The sequence below is a fragment of the Pestalotiopsis fici genome (genome assembly GCF_000516985.1).
Source record: "Pestalotiopsis fici W106-1 unplaced genomic scaffold PFICI_Scf_4, whole genome shotgun sequence".
NCBI classification, from domain to species: domain Eukaryota; kingdom Fungi; phylum Ascomycota; class Sordariomycetes; order Amphisphaeriales; family Sporocadaceae; genus Pestalotiopsis; species Pestalotiopsis fici.
Window position 1 is genome coordinate 1,161,300 of NW_006917094.1, and position 22,156 is coordinate 1,183,455.

General features: G+C 50.9%; 6 protein-coding genes across 6 annotated transcripts; 4 read left to right on the top strand and 2 right to left on the bottom strand.

Moving 5' to 3' along the window:
• Positions 1-1,350: 1,350 nt before the first annotated feature.
• Positions 1,351-6,744, top strand: PFICI_06330 (uncharacterized protein; the record flags this gene model as incomplete). Its single annotated transcript, XM_007834911.1, has 1 exon — positions 1,351-6,744. One exon carries the CDS (start codon positions 1,351-1,353, stop codon positions 6,742-6,744), a length of 5,394 nt encoding a protein of 1,797 aa, XP_007833102.1.
• An 811-nt stretch (positions 6,745-7,555) lies between these two features.
• On the bottom strand, positions 7,556-9,359 carry PFICI_06331 (uncharacterized protein; the record flags this gene model as incomplete). The annotated part of the gene is made up of 3 exons (XM_007834912.1): positions 7,556-8,689; positions 8,761-9,240; positions 9,306-9,359. 3 exons carry the CDS (start codon positions 9,357-9,359, stop codon positions 7,556-7,558), a joined length of 1,668 nt encoding a protein of 555 aa, XP_007833103.1.
• A 570-nt stretch (positions 9,360-9,929) lies between these two features.
• On the top strand, positions 9,930-10,584 carry PFICI_06332 (uncharacterized protein; the record flags this gene model as incomplete). Its single annotated transcript, XM_007834913.1, has 2 exons — positions 9,930-10,039; positions 10,425-10,584. 2 exons carry the CDS (start codon positions 9,930-9,932, stop codon positions 10,582-10,584), a joined length of 270 nt encoding a protein of 89 aa, XP_007833104.1.
• A 97-nt stretch (positions 10,585-10,681) lies between these two features.
• Positions 10,682-11,215, top strand: PFICI_06333 (uncharacterized protein; the record flags this gene model as incomplete). The annotated part of the gene is made up of 1 exon (XM_007834914.1): positions 10,682-11,215. One exon carries the CDS (start codon positions 10,682-10,684, stop codon positions 11,213-11,215), a length of 534 nt encoding a protein of 177 aa, XP_007833105.1.
• A 508-nt stretch (positions 11,216-11,723) lies between these two features.
• Positions 11,724-13,446, bottom strand: PFICI_06334 (uncharacterized protein; the record flags this gene model as incomplete). The annotated part of the gene is made up of 4 exons (XM_007834915.1): positions 11,724-12,275; positions 12,328-12,859; positions 12,919-13,076; positions 13,150-13,446. The coding sequence occupies 4 exons, from the start codon at positions 13,444-13,446 to the stop codon at positions 11,724-11,726; spliced, it is 1,539 nt and encodes a 512-aa protein (XP_007833106.1).
• Positions 13,447-17,094: 3,648 nt separating this feature from the next.
• On the top strand, positions 17,095-21,532 carry PFICI_06335 (Transcription elongation factor SPT6; the record flags this gene model as incomplete). Its single annotated transcript, XM_007834916.1, has 4 exons — positions 17,095-17,277; positions 17,329-17,508; positions 17,571-21,210; positions 21,273-21,532. 4 exons carry the CDS (start codon positions 17,095-17,097, stop codon positions 21,530-21,532), a joined length of 4,263 nt encoding a protein of 1,420 aa, XP_007833107.1.
• Positions 21,533-22,156: the final 624 nt, after the last annotated feature.

Sequence of the window (22,156 nt, forward strand, 5' to 3'; positions counted from 1 at the left end):
GAAGGAGAACTAGAAGCCCCCAAGGTTTGTGTACTATTAGTGAGCAAGGCTGATGGTGCTTCTGCCGATCGTACGAGTTGTCTGGCGGGCTTCTGGCGGCCGCGTGCCAAATGTGTCATTCTACAAGCTAAGGGAAGACCAAGAAAAAAAAAAAAAAAAGTACGGACTTGATTCCGTTGGCTTTGGGAGGCTGGCTTGAATTACTTTTCCCGCCCACCCAGATTGCTATAGGTATCAAGAATAAAAGGACTGCATAGTTACTTCCTAACGTCTTTGTGAACGCCATCAAGATACAAACCCAAACTGGACTCATCTAAGCCAGCACGCCGGGTGTCGACATTATTCATAGCTGATGAATCGGTTCCCGTTCGCCATAAACTCGTTGCAGTTCGATTGAAGACTCGATTATCAGGCTTGGGAGGAATAGATATGCATTTCCGGATTACTGTTTTTGGAAATCGCTTATTGAGTTATGTTTTTGGTCCAGAGTGTCAGCCGTCCCTGTTCAGCCTTGTCTGTTTCTATATCTTTTTAGGGAGGGGAGAGTTTAGGAAGGGGGCTTGGGGGAATCCGGTACCTGAAAATGTTTCCTTGGATTGATATTAGCCACTGCGCTTCAGTGGGCCTTGAGGCGCTGATTTCATTGCACGTAGCGCTAACGACGCGACGGTAACCGTGCATTTGGCTTTAATGTACCTGGAATTTGTGTAAGGTAAAGGGGCTGCTTCAATCATTATCTGCTGCTCGTATGTATGCATGTCATGACGGCCTAGGGTAGCATCTGTCAGTTCATGTGTGCAACAATTGGTAACGGTGTACTGGCATTCACGTTATAGGAGCCTGCTCTGATGTTAAAGGTTGCACTACGCTTGCTTTGTGCATGCCAATCTGTTTGCTAGGCCATTCGTCCATCCAATCCCAACTGGTTGGTGTTCCAGTGTGCCTACGTAAGACTTACTTCGATTGCTGAAAGGAGCACCTAGGTTAGGTACGCCAACAAGCTCCAAATTCCAAGTCTGGGCACGAACCTTCGCAACCACGCCCACGACCGATTCATATCTGCAACTGACACCGCGTGTCCTACCTGCACAACAGCAAAAGTGCGCAATTATCTGAATCACTGCGTCGATAATTTGTGTGCCTTGCTTTTGCTGCTGCTGTCGCTGGATGTCAACAATCTATGCAGTTTCCACCACAGATACTATCCGAGACCAACTGCTACTTTAAAATGCTACAGCCCCCACGAGACGACTAGACAGACGCTTCTCTCAACACTTGCTGCGCATTGCGCAAAACAAGGAAACACCAAGTTGCCAAGCAGGCTAGGCACATCGCAACTGTTCATACATCATGGGGTGGCAAGATAGGGGCGAGTCGCTGTCGCCGTCATCACAAACTCCTCCCAACCTCACAACTCCTATCCCGTCCCAACAGGAACGACCGCCGGTCCCACGCACGACGAGTGGCCCTTCTACACCTCTGGCTTCTGGCTCAAACGACTACCTGAGTGCCAATGGCGCTGCTCCAGAGCCCTCGCCAAACTCCCAACCAGAAGCACCGGACTATTTGAATGGAGGATTGCCTCACATCGATCCCTCGCCGGTTTCTCCTACCGCCAATGGATTTCCTATTGCTGGAAGCTCAGCAGCGCCGAGAAAGGATCTTTCACCGAGAAGCGGAAATGGCGAGCCCATCACACCGCCAGAACCCATCTCTCCTGGTCGGCGCATTGTGCAGTTTGCACGAGCAGATACCGTCCTAGACCCACCCCCTCCGATCTCAACAGAACCTACGCGTCAAGACTCGTGGGATGGCGATGTCTCTGGTCGCTCTCGGGGTGAGAGATTCGTTTCTCGCCTCAAGTCATTGGCTGTTGCTGGCCCATCACAAACACCCAAGCCAACTGGCTCGTCCGAAACCCCTCTGCCCTCGGCCAGTACATCACCAACCATTTCTCGGTCCCACCGCATACCTACAACGACTGCTGAAGAGGGAAGCGATGCTGATGTGGACGATAGCGAGGAAGATGAAATTTCAAGAAACCAGACCAAGCCGTCAAGGCGGAAACGAATGAAGCATCGGCTGAAGACACTGGACTTGCGCTCTCAAGGGACCCCCAGGATTGATAACGAGGACCTAGACTCACCAGCAGAAGGCCGTTTCCGGACCATGATGCGCCGCTCTACCATGCCGGACCCCACTGAACAACGAGGAGGCTTGTCTGAGGGCGAGGGCCGTGACCACTTGGACCGTCTGCGCCGCGGCAGCTCATGGCTGGCTAGGTCCCGTCATGATCCCGATATGGACGTTGACCACTTGGAACCGCGGATGCCTGGTCACCGGCGGAGGATTTCTGATATACTCGGTGGTGGTGGAGTATCAGATGGTGATGGCCTCGCTACCCCCAGGCGACCACGCTTCGCTTCAGACAGGGCTACCACCTTCGGTGTACAGACATGGAAGCAGATCACAAGAACGTTGAAGGCACTAGGTGGAGGTAGAAAACCTGCCGATGCGTTCGATTTCAATAAGTCGGCCGAGCTCATGGCTGAGCTGCGAGCTGTCACGCCGGCAGTTGTGATCCTTGCCAGCATGTTGCAAAGGGACGAGCACGGTTATAAGCGTATCCCTGTACTCCTCGAGCAGCTCAAGATCAAGATCATCGACAGTCAGCCGGATAAGGGCGAAAACGAAAAAGGGAATAATGAACGCCATTCTCTTTTCACCTTCAAATTGGAATACGGCAGCGGTCCTAGCCAGATGAGCTGGACCATTGAGCGATCCATCTACGAAATTGCCGATCTCCATACCCGCTACAGACTGTCACTTGGTGACAAAAACCCACTGCAGACCACGGCAACACTGAAGCATAAACCAAAGCAACCGCATTTCCCTCGATCGGCATTCCCCTACCTCAGAAATATTAGAGGATTGAATTTCCTGGAGTCGGACGATGAAGACAAGGCCACAGAGAACAACATCGATGCTAATCGCATCGATGAGATCGCCGAGGCCACCGCTGGGGAGATGACTGCTGCAGACGGCACTGCGAGTGAATTGGACAGGCCGGGGACGGCAAGGAGGAAGCGATCTCGTATGAACTTGCTCGGCATTAGGAGACAGTCTTCCGGCCTCATGGACACGGTTGAAGGCTCCAGCCTCAATCCTCAAAAAGCGCTCGCAAAGCAGGAAAGATATATTCGGAAGCAGCGATCAAAGTTGGAAAAGTATCTGCAAGAAATGATACACTGGCTCATGTTTCGCGCTGATGCAAACCGCCTGTGCCGATTCCTGGAGCTGTCCGCACTTGGTGTACGGCTTGCTGCAGATGGCTCGTATCATGGAAAGGAATGTTTCCTGCATATACAGTCATCCAAGGGCGTCGACTTTAGACGCGCACTTACCCCATCCAAGATTGCTGCCCGGCATTCGCGCAAGTGGTTCCTAGTCCGAGAAAGCTACATTGTTGTGGCCGAGTCGCCGTCCACCATGGAAGTCTACGATGTCTACCTCGTGGATCCTAGTTTCCGCATCGTCAACAAGACCAATAAGCTTAAGCAGTTTGGCGCGAAGGCCATTGGCGATTCCGATGCCAGCAAGCGCAAGCGCAAAGGAAAGGAGGTTGCAAGGGATGAACTTGGTCCAGACGAGATTGTCCAGTCGGGCAAACATCATACCCTCAAGATCTACACGTCAGAGAGAAAGATCAAGCTCTATTCTCGTAAGGAAAAGATCATGCAGCAGTTTGAAACCTCGGTTCATAAAATGTTGAAACAAACCCAGTGGGCTGAGCCGCACCGCTTTGAGAGTTTTGCTCCGGTGAGAAACAATGTTTTTGCCCAGTGGTTAGTTGATGGACGAGACTACATGTGGATGGTATCTCGAGCCATCAGCATGGCTCAAGATGTCATCTACATTCATGATTGGTGGCTGAGCCCAGAGCTTTACATGCGGAGACCTGCCGTCATTAGCGAAAAATGGCGTCTAGATCGACTCCTCCGAAGAAAGGCCCAGGAAGGCGTCAAAGTTTTTGTAATTGTGTATCGGAATGTCGAGCAGGCTATTCCCATCGATTCCGAGCACACAAAACATGCCCTCCACAGTCTCCACCCCAACATTCTGGTTCAGAGATCACCAAATCAGTTCAAGAAGAACCAATTCTTCTACGCCCATCACGAGAAGATATGTATTGTCGATCACGATATAGCATTTCTTGGTGGTATCGATCTCTGCTTCGGTCGATGGGATACTCCCCAACACACCCTTACAGATGATCGTCCAACCGGCTACGAACAAGACGGAGAGGCGCCAAAAGACTCCGATCACTGTCAGCTGTGGCCGGGCAAAGACTACTCAAATCCTCGCGTTCTGGACTTCTTCAGGCTTAATCAGCCCTACGAAGAAATGTACGACCGTAGCAAAATTCCTCGGATGCCCTGGCACGATGTCGCAATGCAGGTTGTTGGACAACCCGCACGAGACTTGACACGTCATTTCGTTCAACGCTGGAACTACTTGAGAAGAGAAAGGAACCCCACCCGACCAATGCCCTTCCTTCTACCTCCCCCAGATGCGAAACACGAAGACCTCGAGCATTTGGGGCTTACAGGAACTTGCGAAGTCCAAATCTTGAGGTCTGCCGGCGATTGGTCTCTCGGTCTTCCACGCGATGTGACCGAACATAGTATCCTCACGGCCTACATTAGTCTCATCAAGCAGTCGGATCATTTTGTGTATATGGAAAATCAGTTCTTCATCACAAGCTGCGAGACTTTGGGCACAAGAGTCGTCAATGGCATTGGTGATGCTCTCGTAGAACGCATCATCAGAGCCCACGAAAACGAGGAGGACTGGCGATGTTGCATCATGATTCCGCTCATGCCGGGCTTCCAGAACACGGTCAGACAAGACAGCGGCAGCAGTGTTCGCTTGATCATGCAGTTCCAGTACCGAAGTATCTGCAGAGGCCCACACTCGATTTTCGGTCGTCTGAAAGCCCGTGGTATTGACCCGGACGACTATATTACCTTCTTCAGTCTGAGAAAGTGGGGAGTCATGCAGAACGGCCACATAGTAACCGAGCAACTGTATATCCACGCCAAGACCATCATTGTAGACGACCGTGTCGTTCTCATTGGTTCCGCCAACATCAATGAACGTTCCATGCTGGGCAACCGAGATTCCGAGGTTGCTGCCATCATTCGTGACACCAAGGACGAGTGGATCACAATGGCCGGTGTTCCATATCGTGTGGGGGCCTTTGCCCACACATTGCGAATGCGCTTGATGCGAGAGCATCTTGGTCTTGACGTGGACAAGATCACTGAGGAGGAACGAGCCGAATCCATTGGCACTGATGCCGAATATGAGGCTGAAATGAACCAGATATACCAGGAATCAGATGACGAGGATCCAAACGTGTCGGTATCTGGCATCAGGTCGGGAACCGACATGAACAGCATCAATGATGATGGCAGGGTACCCGATCAGGAGCTGACATCATCTGCTGAGTCGACCAAGGACAGATCGCCCAAACGACGGTCTAGAGCTTTGAGCGTTCAACGGCAATCTCTCATTAACCGAGCCAAACGTGCAAGTTCTGGGGTGTCAAGCAGAGACATGCCAGAGCCTGGCAACAAACGGAGCACTGAAAGACTGCCTCCGGCTCCAGAAATGATACGCCGGACGACTGCCGAACTTGGACTGACTCGCCTCACTCAACTTCCAACATTACCTTTGACTGACGATACTGATATCGGAGGCCCGCCACTCCATCACGATGCTGATGGTAACCCGACCTACGAGCAGACAAATCCCCTGGCTGCAGACATACAGCCGGCTATATTTGACAAGGACATCATGCGCGACCCTTTGAATCCATCATTTTGGGATGACGTTTGGTGTAGAACTGCGGAAAATAACACAAAGCTCTATCGTCGTGTCTTCCGATGTATGCCAGACAGCGAGGCTCTTTCATGGAAGGAGTATGGAGAGTTTGAAGCCTATCAAGAGCGCTTCAGCGAAATGATGACTGGACAGAAGAAGAGTGAAGAGGAGCATGACGCCAAGTCACAAGTCAGTCAATCCGGCGGTGGCGCGGGTGCTACAGGCATCCCGGCACAAGTGTCCACAGATGAGACTCTTCACGTGGCAGAAAAGATGGCAGAGAAAGTCATGCCTGACACGAATCCGGAAATCAAGGTTTCAAACGGTGATGCTGAACTCAATGAGAAGACGGCAAATTCTCTGGCCAACCACGATAAGTCTTCCGAGAGGCTCAAGCTCAGATTGAATACAGAGGATGAGAAAACCAACGGACAAGCTCCCGATGCCCCTTCCCCTGTCTCGCCATTCCCAGCATTTGAGCCTCAAGGTGAGGAGAATCTGGAGCCGCAGGCTACTGCACAAAGCACCTTGCAACCCCAAAAGAGCCACGATCGCCGCACCACATTCTCTTCTGTCGAGAAGCCCACCTCCTCTCAAGGTGGCAGTTCCACCATCTACACCGCCCCCAACAGCAACGGGCAGCAGGAGTCGGTACGCCGTAGGCGCCGAAACACTACTAAAGGTAGCCGGCGGGCTCCAGTCTTCCCATACGAAGTCGTCAGCCGAGAAATGGCTGAAGAACTCTGCAACATGATCCAAGGACATGTTGTCCAATTTCCATACGACTGGCTTGAGACTGAGGAAGAAGGCAATCACTGGTTGTTCCAACCAGACATGTTGGCTCCCAAGGAGATCTAGTAAGTCTACATATGCGAATCCAGAATGAAACAGAAGAAATGATTCTAACCTTTGTATAGCAACTAAAACCTCAATCAAGTCAAGCCGCTCTCACCCGCAGTCACTTCTGTAGCTTATCGGACCTAGAAACTTAGTTTTCAGGATTGAGCACAACTTGACCATCATCTCGAACACACAGGTCGAATTTTGCCAAGCATTGCATCCAGGCGTTCAGGGGCAGGTTGCATTTGGGACGGGAAGATCAATTCAAGACATGCAAGCTCGGGCGAGGGCCACCGCAAAAAAAATGCATTAGCCGGTTGATCTGCTTTACTTTTTCTTCTTCCCCTTCTCCTTCTTCCGTATACACAATACTTTTCAGAAACTTGTTTTCTTGTGCAGTTGTTTCTTCGGCGAAAGATTTATGGCCGAAGGTGCATTCAGGGTTCACAGATATGTATACATACTTGATTGTAGACAGCGATTGCTCTTCCCGGGGTATATACATGCACATTTGCCATAATCGATCTTGTCTTGTTCGTCATTGTCTTGTTTGATATGCCTGGAATATGAGGTCTTGAACTGGGAGAAGTGGGAACGCGACTGGTAGTATGATCAACGCAGCTTGGAGCACACGTCATAATCTTGTAGCAACTTGCGAACCTGTTGTTGCTATTGTTCTTCTGAACCCAAATTCCATAAACGTGTTTTCTCCTGGAGAAGTCAAAAGTGTAAAGGCGACTTTGCTCATCTCAAGAGCGTTTCTATTGAGTGCATATTCATACAAGTTGTGTTGCATATCGATACCAACATGGCAATACTGGTATTCGTTTTAAATTTCAAAGACCTCGCCAACACCGTATCCCCCACCGCGCCTCGAGTCGGCGAGATCCAGTCGCCAGCCCTCCCAGTTCTTGAGACCGCGCTTGATCTCCTTGATCCGCTCGATCCTCCTCTTGGCGTCCTCCTCTTGGGCCCGCCGGAACGCCTCCTCGTCAAACTCCATGTCGTCGTCATCGAGGAATCCGTCCTCATCGGCTGGTCCCCCGGGCGTCGTACCGGTGAGGGCGTTCAGGCCCGAAGTGAAGAAATCGCCCAAGCCTTTTTGCTGCGAGTGTTTGCGGCCAGCATCAGGTGATTGCGGGCCGGAAAGGTCAATATTGGTAAAGTCACCTCCTGGGGAGGTGACGTCTTCGGCACCGGGCTCGAGGTCCTTGCGGCGCTGGTGCCAAATACCGCGGCGAAGATCATAAATCTCAGACTCCAGGTCACGAATCTTCTTCTCCAGCCTCTGCCGTCCTTCATCTTCGAGCTCATCAACACCGTCGTCATCGCCGCCGCCCTCTGCAGCATCCTTCTTGCGCAAGCGCGCATTGTCCGCCTCGAGGGTCTCGACCTTTTCCTTGAGTTGAAGCACTTCCTTCTCCGCGGCCTCCTTCTCCTTGCGTAGTGTCTGTGTTCTCGAGTCATTCTCCTTGTGCAGGTTGCCCAGCGCTGTGACCTTCTTCTCGAGTGCGTCGTGCTTCTTCTGAAGCTCCTCCTTTTCCGCCTGGAGAGTCTCGTTTTCCTGTTCGAGACTTCTGACCTTGGTCTCGGCGCTGGTGCGGCTGCTGCTCTCCTTGATTGCCTTTTCGCTTGTCCGCTCGAGGTTACGCTTTAGGTCCTGGAGCTCGCGAGAAGATGTCGAAGCAGCCTGCTCGGCGCGCGCGAGCTTCTCCTCTAGCGCCGTAATCTGTTCCTTCTCGGTACCGCCCTCGCTGGCGCGGCGCTCGGCCTGGGCACGGAGCCTGGAGAGCTCAATCTCCATCGTCTCGATAGTGGCTGATTTGGAGGCTAGTTGAGCTTGAAGCTCAGCAGAAGGTGGAGAGGATGCCGAGACAGATGGCGACGGGCCATGGCCGCGACTCTTTGCCGCCGCGGACTGGAGCTGGGCGTTCTGGCGTTCGAGAGCTGCGAGCTCAGCTTGCTGCAATTACGTAGTGTGTTAGCTGCTGAAAAACCCAATGTGCGGACGATATTGCACGACAGACAACATACCAACTTTGTTACCTCGGCGCTATCGCTACCGCCTGTCTTGGTGTCAGATTCTTTGAGCTCTGTCAGCTCCTCCTCGGCCTTCTGCCATCTCTTCTCAGAATCAGCTGCTTCCTTGGCTAGTCGCTTGTTCTCCTTCTCCAAATCTTCAATACGCGCAACCTGCTTGCGATAAATATCGGCGGCAGTCTCGCCCTCTGCGCCTGGTGAGAATGGGCCGCCCGAAATGGATCCGGCGCGGAAGGAAGCTGAGCGCAGCTTAGACTGCTGCGAGGCCGTCTGGGCGGGGGAGGTAGGATCTTCCACGGCTTCATCCCCGGCGGCCGTCTTCTCGGCAGACTCTTCGGCGGCTTCCTCGCTGGCTGGTGCTGGGGCGGGTTCGCTGTCGTCCTTGGGCGTGCTGGCGCCAGCTTCTGGCTTGGTTTCTTCCTTGTCCTTTTTGGCGCCGGCCTTCTTCTTTTGCTTCTTCTTCATTTCTTCGACCTATGCATTCTGACATTAGACAAGAGTCTCTACTGGATGATTCGTCTGTAGGAAATGTAGCTCACTCTCTTCTTGGCCGCGGCCAGCTTCTCAGCCTTTGCCTTGTCATCGTCCGCCATTGCGCCGGTTCTTGTGATTTTCTTAGCACAGGAGAAGTAATGGGCCGATCAGTAATTGTAATTGCGTATTGAACGAGAGTGTAACGGCAGTCAGTGATGCGGAATTCCTGTCTCGTGCCCTAAATACGGTGTCGTCTGCGTATTCGAATGTGGCCTTGATATTGTTCCGGAACCCAGCTACTGGATCTAATGACAGCTTGTCCAAAGACACGCGGGCGAGCTGCGATCCCAGTCAGTGGCTTGCAGCTTGCCTAACTCTGGGTAGCAGCCAGCCGCTAAATTACCTAAATGAACAGTAACGATACGCTACAAATCAAATGCTTTGGCTGATGACGCACGGACCCCACTCACTCACATGTATCATCATACATGAAATAGTCGAGGGACCATTAACGTTTGGAGCTATATTTGGAGGAAAGAATCTGGGTGAGGTTCATTCACCCGCAAATATTGTGAGCATACTCTTGCTTTGATATTTTCTTGCTTTGATCAGAACATACTAATTTTTGACATCTTCGATTCAGCAGTCCTCAACAACTCTCTACCCTTATGCGAAGATTACTATCGACAATGGCGAAAGCAGGCCCGAAGCGTTTCGCGCCGCTGAGAGAAGGCATCAGCCACTCCAACGATTTGCCGAAGTTGAGAGGAGTAGTCTTTGACGTTGATGGAACCTTGTGGTATGTCTAATTCCTCTGTTACTTATTGAGCTTGTTTCCTACTCTTCCTACGAAAGTTCATGGACATCTTTCTACCTCGGAAGCATAAAGGATTTTGGTTCCAATGGACTCTCATCTTGAGTTGAGTCATTATACTGCTGTCCTTCAAGGACCAGTGAACTTGTCCGATTGGTCACGCAACCTATATATAGTATTGCTTTTCGTGATTGATGATGCAGGAATCATGGAACTCAACGCATACGTCTGCTAAGAAGGAAAGAGGTATCCGAGTTTGCCTTGACACTTTCACCATACTGTCTCTTCTATATTTCTTCTTTTCTTTCTTTTCTTTTCTCCTCTTGCCGGGCCTTTCATGAAGACTGCAGTAGCTAACATACAGTCACAGTGAACCTCAGAATCACATGTTTGTGGAGATGCGAGATGTTTTAGGGATTCCAAAGTCTATTGACATTCTTGACCACATATACTCACTGTCTCCTGAATCGAAACAGGAAGAGGCCATGGAACAGATTCGGGCCATTGAACGCCGGAACATGTCCGAGTAAGCAATCACTCGTCCTTCTTGCCCTAATAACCAGATCTCGAAGGAGGGCTCACCTGGAGAAAAATAGACAAGTGGCTCAGCCAGGCCTCCAATCCCTCATGGCCTACCTGGACTCGCGCTCCATCCCAAAGGGCATTTGCACGCGCAATTTTGACGGGCCGGTGACGCACCTCCTGACCAAGTTCCTGCCCGAGTCCCCCTTTCAGCCCATCATCACGCGCGACTTTCGACCGCCCAAGCCGGACCCGGCGGGGATCCTCTTCATTGCCCGCTCGTGGGGCCTGAGCCGGCGCCTGTCCGAGGTCAACGCGGCGCGGGCCGAGGAGCTCAAGGGTCTGGTCGAGGAGAGCGATGAGAGCGCGGGCGTAAAAGCCGGCGCCCTGGGTGAGAACCGCGGACCCGACGAGGGCAACAACGACAGGGAAATTGGCGATGCAAGCGGTTTGATCATGGTCGGCGATAGTATCGATGATATGACGGCCGGTCGGAGAGCGGGTGCCGCTACTGTTCTTCTCGTCAACCCCGCAAATGAGCACCTGGCCGAGCATAGTCACACTGATCTGGTTATTCAGAGGTTGGATGATCTGGTGGGCATTCTGGAAGAAGGTTTTGTCGGGCGCGAGGCTTCGTAACTGCTTGATTCCAACTCCTTTACATAATCAAATGAGGTGGACATGGACTTTGATGGACGAGGCACATGGCTTCTTCGCTTGCTTCTGAACTCACAATTGTCTTCAGCGTTCTTGATCTAGTAACATAGAATTTTCAGTCACCCCCTTTGCAAAGAAATAGTAGCCATCTTCGTCCATTATATAGGCTGTGGAGCCCTTATACTATATTTCCTTGCAGTCCTGATCAATGCCCACTATGATCCTCTTCTTCTCATCTTTGATCTGAAAATGTTCCACCATTTTCTCTCGAGCCCAATTTGATCAACACGTTCGTGGATGAGATCTCGTGGCACGGCTTGGGATTTCGGTACTACAATTGTTTTCTTTGAACGCCGCTCTTTTTGGAGTGGTGTAGACTATGGATGATCTTTCTTTCTTTTTCTTCAAGGTGCAGTGTGCGTGCGGATGTCGTCAAAGCAGGCCAACCTAGAGGCCGTGGTCACACAAGTCGATCGGGTGATGTCTGATATCATTGGTAGTATCCATTGGGCCCGAATGTGGCCTGCCGCCTGCTCTCCCTTCGCATTTCGTCGGGGGTTTCTTTTCTTGGCGGAGGCGGAGGTAGAGGCCCACCAGGGGGTGCGGGCCGGCCCGGCAGCGCGAACGTAGACTGATTTGCGCTCGCACTTGCTGGGTGTGATAAATCGGGAGTGACGCTTTTGGGAATCGTTCCAGAGGTTGCTGATCTCTGTCCCAAGCCAGGGTGTGCATGCGACGATGCTTGGCGGCTATATCCTCCATTGCTCCTCGTGGGAGAGCGGTTATGTGCTTGATCCCGAGGCGAAGAAATGGTCATGCCGCTCATACCCGCAATGGGGATCTCGCCCGAAGTTGGGGTGTAAGCTGGATTTGCTTCGCTGTCATGTGTGGGCGTTTCACCAGACCTCAACAATTCCTGCGTAGCTGGGGAGAGTTGCGGTGCTAGATGCGACTTGCGGTTATCCCTCTCCATGAGGCCGACAGCCCAGGCTCTTAGGTCGACAGGTGTGCGCTTGGCAGCCTGAACAAAGGGATCCCGGTCCTATGAATGGTCAGCTTGGTCGATTGTACTTTGAATGAAAGAGGTTTCTTACGAAAAGCTCCTGGGGTGTCGGTCGTTCATCTGGATTCTTGTAAAGACACCGCTGAATCATATCTTCCAGAATCGAAGGGAAAGCGTCGCTCTTGGGCAACGTGGGCGCAGGCTCATGCACAATCTGCTGCAGAAGGTCCAGAATACCTGCCGGCGCACCGTCACCGTCCGACAGTTGTTCGCTTGCAGCAAAGGGGAATTTGCCAATAGCCAACTCCATGACGCTCAGGCCGAAACTCCACACGTCGGACTTTACAGTATACTTTTCTCCCTGGATACGCTCAGGGGCCATGTAGGTGGAGGTGCCCACGAACGTATCCGCGACCGAGTTGATGAGTTCTCCAGACACGCCAAAATCGCAAAGCTTAATGTGTCCGCGCGAGTTGACCAGAATATTGGAGGGCTTGATGTCACGATGCATAATGTGGTGCTTCTCGTAGAGATATGTCAATCCGCCCAGCGTGGCCTCGGCAATCTTGCCCAGCACATCGACTCGAATGGGACCAAAGACTCGGGAGATGCGGTCAAGAGAACTGTTATCGTCAAGTCAGCTGAGTTTGAATCTTTGTCGCGGCATCTCCTCTAGGCTTACCCGACGTCCATATACTCCATACACATGATCACATCGTTGTGCGGGTTGAGGAATGCGCCGTAAAATGTCACAATGTAGTCAGAGTGACATCCGTGCATGATCTGAAGTTCACGCACGATTCTTCTCCGCATCTCCTTCTTTGCTTCAACATGGATGACCTGCTCAAACGTCAGTGACTAGCTCATGCCAGATACTGGAACTCCCGGTATGGGCATGGTATTTGTATCATACCTTTCGGGCCATGGTCGTCCCCGTTGGGAGATGCTTGATTTTGCTGACGGTGCCTCCATTGCCGGATCCTAGCTCCTTGATGATCTCTAGGTCCTCTTGCTTGAGGCTCAAGTTAAACTCGATGCCAATCTCCAGCTGGGCTTCGCTACCGTCTTCGTGCTTGGATCCTCCGGTTCCCCAGCCAAGGCCCGCTTGCGCGTTGGTGCTGGCGGTGGGCGGCGCTTTGGGTGCGGCGGGCGTGAGCGCAAGACCCTTGACGTTCTTGCGCTTCATCGAGCGCGGGGCAAAGTCGGCCATGGTGGGCGGCGTCGATCCGATGGAGGAGGGGAAAGGGAGCGACGTTTGTTGGATCGAGACGGAGCTCTTTTCGAAGGGCAAAAAGTGCAAGCCAAAATCAAAGCCAGGACAGGACAAAATCCCCTTTGGATGCTGCTACGATTGATAAGGAGTAGCTTTTGCAGTCTGAGCGAACAGCGACTGTGTGGGTTGGGCGCGGCCCCGGGGCGGTTCAATACGACGCGGGCGAGATGCTGCCCCTCGTTGGCTGGAGTCGTTGGGTTTTAGGTAGTAGTAGCTGCAGATTCAAGGATGCAGATCGAGATAGGCAAAGGGCCTTTTTCTCTCTCCTGCAAATCGCAGTCTTATTGATGGGCAGCCACAACAAAGAAAGCAACAATCTCCGGGCTTGTGATGAATGTTATATACAACGGCGACACAGGTCGGAGTCTGGCCAGAAAGTTGGTTTCAACCAAAAGAGAAAGTAGAAAATCTGTTGGCGGTTGGTCGGTAGATGGATATTATTCAGTGTCAGTCCAGTCCAGTTCGGCCCAGCTCAGTTCCAGTCATCAGCGCGCCACTTCATTCACACCTAGTAGCGAGCGCTACCATGGTCCGTTCCTAGGTAATTGTAGGTCGTGGGTCCCTGCGTGGGGTGGGAGCGTCTGGTGGAGATGCCAGTCCCTGTCGAAGAAAAGAATCGGGCCTGGATTCGCTACAGCCAACTAACCTAAGCTTAGGCAGGTCTCAGTCTTCGTCGGTCCGCTGACTAGGTCGGAGGTGATTTGTTTTCAAGTGCGTTCGAACCATCCATGGATGGATTCTGGAATACTAGTAGCGTAGGTACTTGCAACGGATACCTCGAGTCCTGGACCCCGTTCTATAAATTGTAGGTAACCTCCAAACCTGGCAAACCAAATTGTCTGCTAGTGAATGCTCAAATACGTAGTCAAGACCTCTGCCGAGACTCTGCCCAAAAAAAAAAAAAAAAAAAAAGGGCCTGCCGAGGCTTGTCACACCGTTAGTCGGCTGGCTGTGGGCGTTCAATATACAGCTCAAAACACACAGAGACTTTGAATGCCTCTTGTATTGAGTGAGTCAAGTCTTTTGACTTAAGCGTTGCAAGCACACAGTCGGTGTCGAATTAATTAGGATTGGTATCAAGGTCAGCAAGATGAACGGAGTGTGCAGCTGTCAATGTCCCCGTCCCCTCCAGTGGATCTTCGGGGAACCACAAGTCTATTCCGGTTGTAGTGTACAAAAAAGTTTTTGGATCGTCACTGTCTTTCTACTACTATTTTTTTTTTTTTTTTGTGTGGCCATTGCTATATAAAGTTGCAGATAGACACCATATGGTTATTGGCAATAGTACCTGCAATAGCGGCAATTGGCCATCAACTAATAAATTGCACAAGATACCACACAATTTTGGCGTCGCTCTAATAAGGTATACATACATATATGTACTGCGTAGCTGTATCGATTCATGGGGATCTTGGATGCGACAAGATGCGCCCCCGTAATCTTTGTGACGACACACCTGGAGATGTGAAACTTCGCTGGTCGAAGCGTCCATCAGCCGCGACATGACGGGTCAGGCCATGACCAGAAAGGAGACTAGCAACAAAGGGCGGAGAAAGGAGAACAGCCCAAAGAAAGACAAGGGGTCAATGCCATTGAAAAGAAAGATAGGAATATTTGTTGTGGGTATGCTAAACATTATTCTTCAGTCCATTACTGTGTACTATACGGAAGCAGACATATTCATTTTAGTCGTGTTACCATTCTAGTGTTTGTCGCGGATGTATGGTAATAAATGGAGACCAAGTCACGGAGAGCGCATCCTCCTTAGTAAACATTTCTGATGCCAGGCTAATAATGAAGTAACGTACGGAATACCTGGTCCTTCAGTTAGGAGGCATGTCTTTACCTAGTCATCATTCATGTTATCTACCTATATCGTACCTAGGTACCTAATGTAGGTGGTATCATGCTCTTGGCTGTCGTCAATCCTTGAATGTCCCCTATTGTTTCCTCCTTGTCATACATGCCGCTCAACCACTGGATCATAGTTGATGACAAAGCTCATGCCGCGAGAGATACCAAGAAGGCTATTTATCCCAGGGCGCTTAACGTGTTGATTTCAGGTCGATGGAGTATGATAACCATGTCACATTCCATCAGGGGCCAAAAGATCGTGCCGAAATTTCAGTCGTGCTAGGCAGGGTTTCATATATGGGGGATCGAATGGATTGGTTGAGTTCTTCAGGTTGGCTTCTTGCCTGTCCAGTCTTTGTCTCAATATGAGGGCATTTGAGGCATGATTGGCTTGTACATCCATACGGCCCCTGGCCAACTTTTTTTTTTTTTTTTTAAAAATACCTGCATGGCTTTGGGCATCAACATATTCAAAGATATACGATCCATCTCTTTATCTAGTTACCAAACATGTCTTGTGCCAAAGAGCTATCTGCGAAAAACGTCAACAGAGGTTAGAAACATAAAGAATGATTGAATGGTCGGACCTGTTCATGATCCAATGTCATACCAAGTTCCACTTATACGAACAAATGTATTGATCAGTGATTCCCGATGTCGACAGGTGAGCTAGATTCAGTGGAAAAAATAATTACGTTATCATCCATTCAGTGCCCTATCGCATTTGGTTCCGTCCTCCTTTCAAATGCTTTCAATAACCACTCCGCATAAAACAAAAGTGATGATCAGTGTCCAGGAAGGGTGAATGTACTTCATTTGGATGCTTGTTGCTTGGGGCGAGTCCGCATTGCATTATACCTACTACGTACGAGCTACATAGATAGAATGAACGTTCAAGCAATTATGACTTCAGGTCATTGCCGGCGATGCGTCATGAGACTCAATAATTCTGTTCGTCATTGTATCTGACGAGCAGGAATGTTGTCAGCTTGAGAAGCGCTCCAGGAATTCGCCCGCTTCTATAGCAGGCTCACTACAAACTTGGAAGTGCGTGAGAGAAAAAGAAGGCTTGGGGGTGGTATTTGTGCTGGCCTGAAGACTACTTGATCCATATGGTACATGAGAGCATGGGAATTAGGCAAGCGTATGATTTAGCAATATGATTCCTCACAACTTGAAGAGACTGAATTCATCTCTACAAGTCTGCCTCCAGTCCACCAGTAGGCAAGGTACACTAATGTATCCCGCTACTCGGGTATGCAGTGGCGCTGGCTTTATCGTTATCGTTATCGATAATCATCATCCGCATTCAAGTTCCCCGACTGCCCTCCAGGCGCCTGCTGAATGGGTACAGCTTTCTACGCTTTGACCAGCCAACTGCATCCCCTGCCTACCCTGCACCAGCGGCCCAGTTCATCGATCTGCCTGACATTTGACCTCACAAGGCTGCTCAGAACGACGCGATACATTTTTTCCCCCAGCTCCGTCGCAACCAACGAGCCTCCCGTTCAGCGCGCCGTTGCCATCGCCACAATTCCAACGAGCTCGCACACCATCTGTGTCAATATTGTTCCTTTTTACTCCTTGCATCTGGCTCTGTTTTGACACCTGCTCCAGCTCTTCAAGGTTTAAACCGCCTTTGCTAGCTGGACACGCGATCCAAGCAGTGAAGGCAGTATCGACAGCGATCTAAGACACTCTTTCCAAACATAGCCTTTTGACGTTGCGAAAATGTCTAGCACTATGAGAGACCTCGTCATGGGCGAGGCCGATGAAGGCAGCTCCGACGAGGAGTCCTACGATGAGGAAACTGGCGAGACTCGAGACCGAAAGAACCGCCGCAATCAAAACGGTGATGTCGATGACTCGAGCGAGGAAGAGGATGATGACGATGATGAGGAAGAAGCCGCAAAGGTACATCGCATACTGGGGAATTCGGATACCAATTGCTAACCACCGCACCAGGTTCGAGAGGGCTTCATCGTCGACGAGGACGAGGAAGAAGACGACATACAGGACTCGGCCGAGGAGCGCAAGCGCAGGAAGCGGAAGCGCCGACAGGAACGGGAAGAAGAAGCACAGCTTGACGAGGAAGATCTCGACTTAATCGGAGAGACGTTGGGCGAGCCTGCGCAGCCAGAAAAGGTAGGAGCCGATTCCACTCTATTAATCGCACCACTGCCAAGACTGACAATTGACAATTCCAGAAGAAAATGAAGCGACTTCGAATCGGTCATCGCGACTCGGACGATAGAAGAAACGAGCGCCGCGGCCTTGATGACATGTTCTCTGATGAGGATGAGGAAGCGGATGATCGAGCATATGCCCGGCCTACCCGCCCTGGTCGCATGGAAGACGAGATGGACGACTTCATTGAGGATGACGATCCTGTTGATGAGGATGAGCGTTTTCGCCAGATCGAAGATGCTGAAGTTGCCCGCCCCCGAGATCGTGGCCTTGCTGGGACAGTTCTGGACACTACTGGGCTTGATCAGGAAGTTCTCGATGACATGGAGGAAATCTTCGGTAATGGCGAGGAGTACGACTGGGCACTTCAACTGGAGGAGGAAGAGGAAGACCGCCGCTTCCAAGATCAGAATCTGGAGCTCAAGGACGTATTCGAGCCGTCGCAATTGCAGGAGAAGCTTCTGACGGATGAGGACAACGTCATCCGTAACACAGACGAGCCTGAACGCTTTCAGCTCGACAGGAAGCCTTTCAAATCGCTTCAGATCACAAGCGAACAGTTCAAGGAAGAGGCAAAGTGGATCACAAACCTTATGTGGCCGAAAAAACAGCTTCCTAAACGGCTCGAGGAGCCATTCCAGAGGGCCATCGGCAAAGTACTTGAGTATTTTGTTGTCGAGATGCTCGAGGTGCCATATGTCTTTCAGCACCGCAAGGATTATCTGATTCATGCCGAAAAGCGAGAGAATCCTGATCACAAGCATGATCCGGACGCTCCTGAGAGTATCGTCAGTGCTGAGAAGCTTCTTACCCAAGATGACCTGTGGAGAGTCTTAGAGCTGGATATCAAGTTCCGAGCCTTCATCGAGAGACGCAATGCTTTGGAGAAGAACTTTGAAAATTTGAGAGAAAAGGCTGGCATCCAAGACGACATTCTTGAAGAACTAATTCCCACAGCTCAGCTCATGGAGGAACTGCAAGACCTGCAGGACTACGTTAACTTTCAGTATTCTGCCCAGCTCAAAGACATTGCCGCCATGGAGGGAAACACCAAGGAGACGAAACGCCCTGGAACGAAGTCCTCAGCTTGGGAGCGCACGAGAAGAAGCAAGGTCTACAACTTCGTCAAAGCCTATGGTATCTCCGCTGATCGTCTTGCACAAAACCTTCAACGCGACGATGGCAAGAGGTCGCTTGTGGATGATGATGAGAAGGCACCCGAGGACCTGGCTGACTCGTTGACGGACGCTGATGCGCCGAGCGCCGAAGCCGTCATTTCCCAGGCTCGACTGATGTACACAGAAGAACTCTTTGCAAACCCCAGGATGCGAAAGTACTTCAGAGCACACTTCTATAACTATGGTGAAATCAGCTGTCGTCGAACGGACAAAGGACTACGAAGGATTGATGAATCCCATCCATTTTATGAGATCAAATATCTCGTCAACCAGACAATTCCTGATCTCCTACGTCGGCCGGAACTCTTCTTGAAGATGATGAAGGCAGAAGAGGAGGGGCTGGTTGAGATCAAGCTACGACTCCAGAATGAGCGCAAGTTCAGACAGCAGCTGGACGCCGAATTCAAGTCGGACAACTACAGCTCTGCTGCTGATGCGTGGAACGAGGAACGACGAAGAGTGCTAGACTCTGCCTTCTACAAGTTGGAACGGGTTATTGCCAAGGGCGTTAAGGAGTCCCTGCGAACGTTCTGCCAAGAAGAGCTACTTAAGATCTGCCGCGAAGAGTATTCAAAGAGACTTGATCAAGCCCCCTACAAGCCGAAAGGAATGGTATTGGGTACAACACCTCGAGTCCTTGCATTGTCAAACGGCATGGGCGATGTCGGAAGAGATCCTACTTTCTGGGCCTGGGTTGAGGAAGATGGTCGAGTCATCGAGCAGGGCCGGTTTGGGAACCTTGCCCGCGACGACGCCCAGCGCGAGGCTTTTACGGAAGTCGTTGAACGTCGAAAGCCGGATGTGATTGCCGTCAGCGGTTTCTGTGCCGATACGCATAAGCTTGTGCGAGACATTGAAGGTCTCGTTGGCGAAAAGCGTCTCATGGGCCCCGACTTCGAAGACCCTGACACAGGCGACTATCGCAGTGAGCTGCTGGACGTGTTCGTCGTCAACGATGAAGTGGCAAGACTCTACAAAGATAGTCCACGAGCAATTGCAGAGCATCCAGGTCTACCCGCAGTCACTCGTTACTGTGTTGCGCTGGCTCGGTATCTCCAGAACCCCATGAAGGAGTATGCAACACTCGGCAAGGATATCACATCTGTCTCCTTCCATCCCTGCCAGAATCTTCTGCCGCAGGACAAGCTGCTCAGATCCCTCGAGACATCAATGGTCGATATGGTCAACCTATGTGGTGTGGATATCAACGAGGCGGTCGGAGATTCTTATGTTGCCAATTTGCTCCCGTATGTTTCTGGTCTAGGCCCTCGAAAGGCCACTGCGGTGATCAAGGCAATCAATCTCAATGGCGGTGCTGTTAATTCCAGAGACGAACTGGTCGGAGACCCTGATAACAACAAACTCCCCGTGGTTGGTCCGCTTGTATGGATGAACTGCGCCAGTTTCCTCTTTTTGGAATACGACCCGTCGAATCCAGCATCCGAGCCTCTGGACAACACTCGTGTTCACCCCGAAGACTACGAACTCGGCCGAAAGATGGCGGCTGATGCTCTAGAGCTCGACGAGGAGGATGTCCAGGCCGAGACTGCTGAAAATGGTCAAGGTGCTATCGTGCGCAAGCTCTTCAAAGAGGATGAGCAGGACAAGGTCAACGAGTTGATTCTCGAAGAGTATGCCGAGCAGCTAGAGTCGAAATACGCACAGCGAAAGCGAGCTACACTGGAGACGATCCGTGCTGAACTGCAAGCTCCATACGAAGAACTTAGGCGACACCTTGGCCCACTTGAGAGCGACCGCATTTTCACAATGTTTACCGGTGAAACCAAGGACTCATTGACCGAAGGCATGGTTCTACCTATCAATGTTCGTGTTGTCAAGGATGATTTCGCCATTGTGAAGCTTGATTGTGGCATTGAAGGACGGGTAGATGCCCACGAGGTCAGCCACCGGACCAACATTTCTATCAAGGAAATATTGCGGCCGGGTCAGACCGTGCAAGCCAAGATCCTCGACCTAAACAGAAAAGACTTCCTTGCAAAGGTGTCGGTGCGCGAGGATGCTACAAAGAAGCCATATAGAAGGCATGCCGATCACGATCCCGACACGTGGGACTTCAGGCTGGAGGACGACGATCGGGAGGAACTACGTGAGAAAGACAAGGTGACTGGTCGCGTACAGCGAGTCATCAAGCATCCGATGTTCAAACCTTTCAACTCTACCGAGGCGGAGCAGTATCTTGGTTCCCAAGCTGTGGGTGATTTGGTGATCAGACCGTCCTCAAAAGGAAATGACCACTTGACCATAACATGGAAGGTCGCAGACGGCGTGTTCAAGCATGTTGATGTTGTTGAACTTCAAAAAGAGAGCGAGTTCGCTGTCGGCAAGATTCTGCGCGTGGAGGGCAAGTACAGCTACTCGGATCTTGACGAGTTGATCGTGGAGCACATCAAGGCAATGGCCCGCAAGGTCGACCAGCTTACTGGGCATGACAAGTTCCGCAAGGGAAGTTTATCTGAGATTGGTAAGTAACACTTTCTGCCTTTGTGCATGTACTTGTTCCATAACAACTAATGTGTATTACAGAGAAATGGCTCACAGCCTATACCGATGCGAATCCCAAGGCTGCTGTATACACATTGTGTATTGACCCCAAGCACCCGGGCTACTTCTTCTTGGCCTTCAAGACCAACAAACAATCAAAGATTTTCTGGTGGCCAGTCAAGATCCTACCCAACGCCTACGAAATGCTCAAGAATCAGTACCCTGATATGAGGGCATTGACCAACGGGTTCAAATTGCGCATCCAGAGCGAGCTCAACAGGGCAGCCAGTACGCGGCGGTAGAGGCAGTAAGATGGTGCCGCAGGGGCCTTGGTCGGAAACCGGGGACAGCGTTTTTCCCTTCATGGGGCACCGTCATGAGGGTCAGGATAACCCGATCACACAAGGTACAGAAAGGGGTAAAGATAGGAAGCGGTGTGTTTTATTTGATTGAACAGTCAATTGCATAGCAGTGTCATGGATTAGAGAGCACTGCTGCATTACAGGACAAAAGTTGAGAAAAAAGCCAGATTGAGTCAGAGCATGGGCAAATTACTCTGGTCTGTACAATACCTAGATAGAAAATCCTCGCCAGTCTGCCTAAGTTTAGGCAGTACGTAGTAGCAGATAATATTTTGATAATCTCGGCTTTCATCTGCTGTGAATCATTTCTTTGTCATCTAGACATCTGAGGGATCAGTGCGTTGGCTGGTTGAGATTGACTGATTGGATCCTCTAAAAGAATCCAGCCAACAGCATGTTACTGCTCACTGGGGCTACCTAGTAATTATGAGTTATGAGCATACGAAATGCCGCCAACCCCCATTTTTTTTTGTTTCCCGTCCAAGCCGTCAGTGTTCGCCTTTGGGTATTTTTGGAAATAAAAATGGAAAACTTGAACATCACGGGACCTGAAGAGCAGATGTA